This window comes from Cotesia typhae, unplaced genomic scaffold, assembly GCF_013202065.1.
Source record: "Cotesia typhae breed Kobodo isofemale line unplaced genomic scaffold, CoteBio_Ctyphae contig_23, whole genome shotgun sequence".
Lineage (NCBI taxonomy): Eukaryota > Metazoa > Arthropoda > Insecta > Hymenoptera > Braconidae > Cotesia > Cotesia typhae.
Genome location: NW_027423729.1, coordinates 1274049 through 1283546, shown reverse-complemented (window position 1 = coordinate 1283546; position 9498 = coordinate 1274049). Strand labels below are relative to the sequence as shown.

The following is a 9498-nucleotide window of genomic DNA, read 5'->3' as shown; positions in this document are numbered from 1 at the left end:
GAACATACAGGAGAAATAAAAAAAGTAAATCACAAGTTTACTCAAACTCTACAAGTCTTTTTATTACTAAAAACGTGGAAAATTGAACGATAAGCGAAGCGTTCGGTAAAACAAAAAAAAATTTTAAGAGAAGGAAGGTAGACTAGAATCAAATACCGAAGAATAATGGAATTGTCTCTATGTAAACTCAATAGATTTATTAGAATAAAAAAATCACGTATATTTATAAAAAATAGCAGAAATTAATTAAAATAAATTTCTATGTTTTATCCAATTTTCAATTTATTGGATTTTTGCGTTCTAAAAATTTTATTTTATTTCATAAATCCATTTATGACAATATGTATATTTGTTTTGTTCATTTAAATTCAAAATTACTAAAAAAGTAACACGAAAAAAAACTTTTACTGTAATTTCATTCGGATCTAAAAAAAGTAATATAACTTATTTTGTTTTTTTCTTTTTCAGGTGACACAAATCAGCAGTATTTCAAAGTAAGACCCATAAACAGTTCTGTGCAAGAAGGAGGAAGAGTAATGATACCATGTGTCGTTGGAAAAAGAATGGGAATAGTACAGTGGGCTAAAGATGGTTTCGCCTTTGTCATTCAGCCGGGTAAGCTTTTTGTTAAAGAAAATTTTCTGACAGATTACTTTCATCTCTTGATCCACGTCATATTCTTCCTGCTTATACTTACACTTTACTTATTCCATCCCACAACTCATAGTTGTTCGCGTTTGCTTTATATTAAACCAAAATCTATAAATACACATAAACTTTAATGTTTTCATGTTGATATTCATAAAGGATAATAGGATATATGTAATAGTTGTTGTGTTTTTGTTGTTAAGGTGGCAGCATTGTTGGTTATCCGAGACTAAAATTGGAGGGTGATCAAAATTCAGGAGTTTACAATTTGACGATACGCGATGCTTCGTTGACGGATGATGGAGAGTATCAGTGTCAAGTTGGTCCTTATGGAAAAATAAAAGCGATTCGTGCTAATGCTAATCTCGTAGTGATATGTAAGTACTTTATATTTTTATATAATTTAATTTATTATGCTATTTGGTAATTTATAGTATTTATATTTTGTAAATCAATTGGAATCAAATTTAATCGTAGAATTTAAACGTAAAGCTATTGAAAATTATTTAAAGTGTTCTCGTGAATTCGATATCAAATTTGATGAATAATACTTGTCCGATAAATATGCAGACATAATAAATAATAAAAGAGATTATTAATTTACAATAAATATGACGGTAAAAATAAAAGTTAAATAATAAATTTTCCAACACAAGTACCCTGTTAAAATGCGGAAATATTAAAATTCTTTGACAATCAAGATATTGGATATTTCCGTGCAAATACTCAGTATTTGAATAGAGAACTATTTGGCACCCGATTCCTGCTGGGAAATTTTACAAAGTATATTGACCTGTAGTTTATTTATTTTTCTACTATCATTATTATTAATATCATCATTTTTGTTATTTTAGATTTTTTCTGTTCTTCATACTTATTTTATTTTTATTTGACTATTACAAGCCCGGACAAAAACTCAACAACTGACTGAGAAACAACGGTCTTGGCAAAGAGAACACCCGTAACCTTTTTTTTGTATTCCCAATTGTCCCCTTTCCCGTCACGGGCTCACATGCAGTATCTCAATATTTTGAGGGAAACGACGAACTAACCCGGTCTCCAAGTCTCACGGGAGCACTTTAAAATTCCCAAAAGTACTCGTTCACTTCTAACATGCATATACTAGCTAACTAAGTGTCACATTTACTTTATGTATGTATAAATATGTAAATATATGCTTCTTTTTCTTCTTCTTCTTATGTACTTAAATTTCAAATGTAAATTAGAAAAAGAAAAAAAAGATATTTATACATTAGGGTCTGTCATTTTTAGAAAGCTTTTTTTAAACTTACAAAAAAGGTTGTATTCTTGCAAAAAGGTTAAAAAAGAAGCGTGTTAAGATTTTAATTCTCAAAATTAATATTGATGACAAAAATATTTTTCTCAAAAATTGTACTCTTATTTTAAAATTTCAATTTTATTAATTAATTATTAGTAGTGCCATCAATTTCCAAACGTAGATAATTAATAGTTAGTTAATGGATGTGGCTACTTGACTGATTAACTGTTTACATAAATTTTAGAGATTGGTCGGACCATTATTTTACAACGTTAATTATTTTCGATGAAAACAGCGTCTACTTTTGATACTTGATAATAAATTTAATTATTTCTTAATGTAAAAAATTAATTCTTTAATCCAAAATTTAAAATTTGAATAAGTTGCCTTGCAAATTAATTTCTTAGATCAAGATTATTTCCCTTTACATTGAAGAAAAAAAAAAATAAATATTTTTTCTCAATTTGAAGTGTAGCAATCATAATCAATATAGTTTAGTAAATTTTCAATATTCTATAAAATTGTGAGGTTGTAGCGATTCATTCAAAAATTTCGAATAAAATGAAAAATGGGTAAAAAAATAGGTGTACGTATTGTAAAAAGAGAGAGAGTGAGAAAGAGAATTGCTGAATCGAGAGGAAAAGGAAGTGAAAAAAAGAATAGTACGTGACGTAATTTTTAAAGCTCATATACCAACGATCGTTTGTCGTGAATGTCAAGCAATAGATGACAAACTGATACGAGCTATCCGGTGGACACGGTATTATTTATGACCATCCCTTCGTCATCATTGAATATGCGTACGCACACCAGGAAAATTCAGCTCGCAATTTTAAAATATTTTGCCGATAGCGACGCCGGCAATCGACGCACCCCTAGAGCCATGTTCCCGTCATCAAATGTCAAAGTCACTTTTTTTATTATTTTCAATTATATTTTTTTTTTTATTTTCATCCACAAAATCAACACTCATATGTAAACAATCTCACGTCAAGCATCAAAGATTTATATTAAAAAAAGGTTTTTTCCATAAAAAATAAAGAATGTGTGATGAGGTTGTGAAAGATTATTAACTTGCTCATACAAAAGGAGCTTTTGAACGGATAATAGGAAATGCTGGAGATTCAATCGTGTAAAAGACGTTAAAGGTGCATATTGAAAAAAAAAAAAAAAAAAAAAAAAGAGAGACAGGGAAAATGAAAGGAACCGTATATAGAGAGAAAACTGGTGAGATTCGTAAGTAGACGGCAGACGTGTGGTCAGTGACACGATTTCCTCGTACACTCGATATTTCCGACGGGAATAGCCTCCAATATCCTTCAACACCAAATCCCATGTTATATAATATATATGTATATCCATGCTACAGCTATACTATTTGACACATGAATACACACACAAGGACTATGCATTTTTCTTGTGAGAATACCTGAAACGATTTGTATTACGTAATTTAAAAAGGTATTTCGGTAATTGAATCGATAAAATTTATAGATTACCATTCAAATTGAATAATGAATCCTCTTATTTATTTAAATTTCGATCCATATGTATTAATAATTAATAATAACATTTTTATGAAACTTTTAAACTTGAAGATAAATTATAATTATAATTTTAGGAATACTTTTTTGTTAGCTACATCGATTAAAAATATAATAAAAAATGTTTTAAACTATTTATTATTTTTGAACCGTGTAAGTATTGTTAGAAAACAATAAGAGTTCCACCAGTCACGAGAAATACTGAGTGTTATATTTAATTTAAATACTAGACTTGACATTATGCTAACACAACTAAGAATTTAAAAAGTAAAAAAGATATTCTCTGTACCTTAACAAATAAAAATAAAAAATATTGTATTTACTATTTATTTATGTATAAATTAAAAAATAATGAATTAAGAAAAGAATTAAACTGAAGTCTTTTTAAATATATTTTTAATTTATCTGAAATTAATTAAAGAAATAAACTACATTTAATTACAAAAAAAAATTTAATTTGATGAGTTGAATATAAATTTTCAGTAGCGTTAAAATTATTTTTTTTTTTTTAATATTCTTATCGAGTTTCTCCAAATGGATGTTGGTAAATTCTCGTATATTTACATTTTGGGTAGCAGTATTGCGATTTTGTCAATAATAAAAGTCACAACTGAAAGTCATCACTTTTTTTTTAACAATATATATGTCTATGAGTCTATATATAAATGTGTGTGTACTTAGCAGACGTGTGAAAAAAGGAAAAGAATAATAAATATTAAAGTCTTCTCTCTTTTGTCATAGGAATATATTTCTTTCTTTAGTTTTTTTTTGTTTTTCTGTTACTTTTTTATTTTTTTAGCATTGTTCTTTACACTTCTATTTTTGTTTTATTTTTCATTATAATTATTATTATTATTTTTTATTTCCAAAAAGCTCACTAGACTGTGAAAGCATTGAAGAATCGAATATAAAGCGATGATGAAAGTAAAAAAAGTCCGCACAAACTGTACGGGTGCGTCATCATTTGAATGAAAACTCTCTCGAATGTGTTTATATATATGTAAAAAAACATACATATATATATATATATATATATATATATATATATATATATATATATATATATATATATATATATATATATATATATATATATATATAAAATAAAAAAAAAACAAAATTTTAATACTTCTGAATTAATTAAAAAATATTATTCCGTCTATGCTTTTTTATCTGCTTAAACTTTCCGACGGGTATGAGTAATTAAATTAATGGCGGGATAATATTTTAGTCTCGAGTACTTTGAACTTTCTATTGATGTAAATATACTTTTTTTTCAATGTATAATATACATTGAAAAAAAAGTATATACATATACATTGTATATGTGTGTGTATTACATTGAATGGAAGATATATGTATGTGTAGACCTGTAGTAAAGTTCACCAGAACTACAAAGTTAGATGAGTAAATCGATGGATAGTTAGCTCTTTCAAAGCCCAACGGTCACGCCAATATTTGCCCTACCGCCAACTAGGATAGTGACTACTTCACTATGAAGCTTTAGTACATAATAACTGTGCTCTTTTTTTTTTATTTCTCTTTACCTTTACCTCAGACTTAATAACTACTTCACTCAGTTTAGTTATTATGCTTTGCTGCATTCCTATTTTACTGTAGTAACATTAAAAGAGAATAATAACTCAATGTTCTTTATTATAAATTTTTATTCAGTTTTAAATTTATCAAAGTAAAAACTTTTATTTTTTAACGACTCATAAATTTTAAATTAATTTCTCCTCATAGATTTAAAAGGTCTCATGAGAAAAATTGTCATATTTTAGGCGTAGCAAATTTGATTTTTGATTTACTTCACTCTAATAAGCTATAACCCAACAAATAAATTATTATAAATTATCAAAAAGAGGTTGTGAGATTTTATTGACGGGTTAATACGAAAAAATCCAAAAATTTTAGCTACATAATGTATCTAAAATTTTATAAAACTATATCGATGAAGTAACAATATCAGATTTACATTTTTTCTTGGGTCTATAATAAAACGAAAAGAAGATTACAAATAAAAAAAATATTTGGTCTATTTATTATTTATTATTAGAAAAGGATTTTATGTGATGAAAGTATAAAGTTTATTAAAAAGTGGATTTACGAGATTCAAATTAAAATGGAAAAAAAAAATAATTGTAACTTAGGTAGATTTATGTATCAACTCAATTGCATAGTGTATTTAAAATTGTATATTTGTATTCATAGTTGTGTGCGATCTGTTTCACGCTTTCTCGAGTATTCCACGAGGAATTATATGGAATATATGAGCGTTTTGGGTACTACGATGTGGTCGTACCACACGTGGAGCTTTACTACTTCGTGCATGGGCGTTATTTAAATTTCATTTATCCATATGCTATCTTACAACTATAACTACATAAACATAAATTATAACAAGTACATACGTGACATTTTGATTAATGATTTCCACGTGAAATTATATCAGTAAAAATTTTTAAAAATTTTTATTTAAAAAAAATTTTAAATAAAAAGTTATAACGGATAAAGATTGGTTAATTTGCGATAAAAATTTCACTTGAAAATAGAGAGGAAAATAAATTTTTTTAACATAAATCTATGGTAAATCTTATCTCAGCTAATCGCTACTTGTAACAACATAATGGTGAAATTTCAAGCGGCAAAAAAAATCTCTGGTATCAATGCATTTCAATCGTGGGTTTTAAAGTATTTTTTTGGGATTTTTATTCGCCTTGATATCACATCGATCTAGAATTATTTATCATGAAAAGACATCAAAGAGGGCTTCACCACTAGTTTTCGAGTCGGCAGAATATGTCCTTGTTATCAGAAAATAGGTCGTACAAAATGCAAAGACACGATTTCTCAATTCGCTCGACAGTATTTCTCAATATACAAACTTTTATATATTTTTTTTTATATCTATTATTATTATTATTATTATCTTGAAATAAAATCCATCACTGTCATTTTTCAAAATAAAAATAAACATTCCGTATTGTTTAGTAATTGTTAAAATTAAAAATCTATGCTAAATACGTTTTTTTGGAGAGTTAAAAAATATTTTTTATTTTAAAAATTAACACCTCAAACTAGTAAATCTTTTGTAAAGAGACGATGCGCCTTCCGTCTGAGATTTTTAATATTTTTTATGGTCGGAAAATCAAATATGGACTTATATGAATTTATCAAACTATATATGGGCGTATAAGAAAATTTTTCTACACAGTCTAGTTAATTAATTCACACATACCATAAAATCTTGATATAGAATAATATAACAAGAGAATCGTAATAAGCATAGCATAACATAACACAAATAAATCAGAGAAACAATTTTGTCATGAATATAACAGTAAATTGCTGAGTACTTTCCACGGTTCATATTTATACTCACATATATATTTAAGCCGTAATTTCCCAAGTGTGACTGTCGAAAAACTTTTTACGCAGCATTAGTTTATGAATGTGAAAATAAAGATGACAATGATTTAATGTTATAAAGCAAGCATAAATTCGCTGCTGGTAATTTATAATGTTTGTAAATTATAACGTACATCATCACGTAGTATAAATTATTCTGTTTATAAACTATTAAGATTAAGAAATATAGAAAAGAAAAAGTTAAAAAAAGAATGAAAATAACGTAGAGCAAAGGTTAAAGTGGTAAGGATAACATTATTCTAAAGCTCGTAACTTTAGAGTAGTAGCTACTAGTTAAGATTAACGATTTCCGACGCCTGATATCGTTCACCAAAAAGGATTAAAGACAAAGCCGATTGTCGGTTCGTCCTGGTGTGGTTTAACACACCATCCGCAATACTTGTTTGTTGAGAATTCTCGTTAATCGTCCTGGCATTAATGTCGTCTTCGATGAGCCTAGTAACCGCGAATCATGCCATTAGTTTGTAACATCAGATAATTGTTTCAACGATCCATTTTCGTGTTAGTTACCCACCACATAATAATAATCTGTATACATACAAATAGATATAGATATAGATGCTCTTCTCTAATTGTATCACATCTATGGACGTGCTTTCTGGCTCTCTGGACACAGATAATACAATTACATTTACAAAGATCGTCAATAATCATCCAATTCTGCAATTCATGTGTCTTGTAATGTTGATTAATAACTCTATTATCCAACTTCATTATTTTCATTAATTGCCTTAAGGATCTTTTTTATGAGTAATTGGTAGATTTATTTTTTAATTAAGTACACAAAAAAAAAATTTTTTTTTTATGTAAAAATAAAAAACTTATGTTAAAATTTTTGATTTATATAGAACAGTTGAATTATGAAAGACATAAAACTAAAAATTTTATTAAAAATAAAATTATAACACTTGAGTAATTTTTTGGGATTACCTAAAAAGTATTTTTATGAACTATATCAATTTTAAAGCAAAGAAAAATTTATCTTCACTAAAAAAAAAAAAAAAAAAAACAATTTTTTTTATAAATCTGTTTTCGATTTAATCACATAAATATAGATGGATTTGATATAAAAAGAATTTATATAGATTTTGTACGATGAAATATTAAATTTTTTTTAGATACATGAAAGACGTCGATACAACAACAAAAAAAAGCTCAAATAGAATAAGACTAAAAGATTAAATCTGCACGGGAAAATCTAAATAAGATTTTCAGTATCTCGTTTATGGTCTTTGCGCAAGAAACATTAAGAAAAAGAGTAAATCCATTAAATTATTTTTCATAGAATCGATAATGAACAATGCACGTGCCCCAGAATACGATAAGCTTATTTTAGTCTATCACAGTATTATGTGTACTTAGGAGTTGCGAAGAACTTTTTTTACGAGAAAATACACTTACTGTTAGTAAAATAAATAAATTAAATTATGGATATACATAATAGATTTTAAAATGTATTTTTGCTGTAAATTTTCTAATACATATGACCATATCAGAAATTTAATATGGCCTGTTATGGTCTGAAATATCCTCCAATAACTTTTAATAAGCCCCGTGAAAATTTTCATATTTTCGGTTGTATAAGACTACTTATTCTTTCTACAAAAAATATGGCCATATCAGAAACCTTTTAACGAGATTGATCTTGTCAATTAACCCTGAGGTACACAAAGTTTTTAATCACAATAAATATCTAAATGAAATGAAATCATAGAGAACATTATAGGAATATCCATTCCCGAGTGAAGATCTGTAATGTCGAGAATCTGTGTGGAAGTAAGGATATCGAATAACACCGGCCGACATGATTTTATTTTTCTGAGATATAATAAATTTTTTTCACTAATTTTATAATGCTGATACCGAAATCAGACCTTATTTTATCGTATTACATCAGATTTTTGATAAAACGAATATATTCGCAATTTTTGATTGCTCAGTAAAAATGAATTAAATTAATAAGTCATGGCGCTTTTTTTATCGAATTAAGTGACATCTTGTGAGAAAATATATTAGTTAGAACCTCGACGCGACCATTCGAAACGTGTTACATGGAAATAAGCCTTTATAGTTACTTTGTTTACAAACGGTTTGCTAAAGTCAGTTTGTTTATTTAAAAAAATTGTTTACATTTCATTATTGGTGTTTAAAATATTCAATTGTTGTTTTGTGATTTAAAACTGTCGGAAAAATATAATGTTTTCAAGAAAGTGTCGTAATAGTCCAGATACATTTTGTTACATTTGTGGAAATTTTATGACTTTGAAACAGAAATTGAAAATTACTGAATTTGTGGAAAAGACTTATAATTCTTATTTTGGTTTTAAAATTCAACTCAGATCGTGGACTCCGAACTTTGTGTGTACTATTTGTGTTGAACTATTAAGGCAGTGGACATACGACAAAAAAGCATCTCTACCTTTTGGTAGACCGATGATATGGAGAGAGCAAGTCAATCATTTTGATGACTGTTATTTTTGCTGTACCAATGTAAAAGGTTTCAATGCTAAAAATAAAAACAAAATAGTCTACGCAAATGTAACCTCAGTAACACGTCCTCTTCCGCACGGCCCAGATATTCCAGTGCCTCTTTCA

The 9498-nt window shown here is 27.2% G+C and overlaps 1 protein-coding gene across 1 annotated transcript in view; it reads left to right on the top strand.

Moving 5' to 3' along the window:
* Nucleotides 1-490: 490 nt before the first annotated feature.
* The window catches only part of Sns (sticks and stones), a 38412-nt gene continuing 29404 nt past the window's right edge, over nt 491-9498 (top strand). Inside the window, exons 1-2 of the mRNA XM_074239327.1 lie at nt 491-615; nt 852-1025. Coding sequence (XP_074095428.1) covers nt 537-615; nt 852-1025 — 253 coding nt within the window. The 5' untranslated portion in view covers nt 491-536. The remainder of the gene's footprint in view (nt 616-851; nt 1026-9498) is intronic.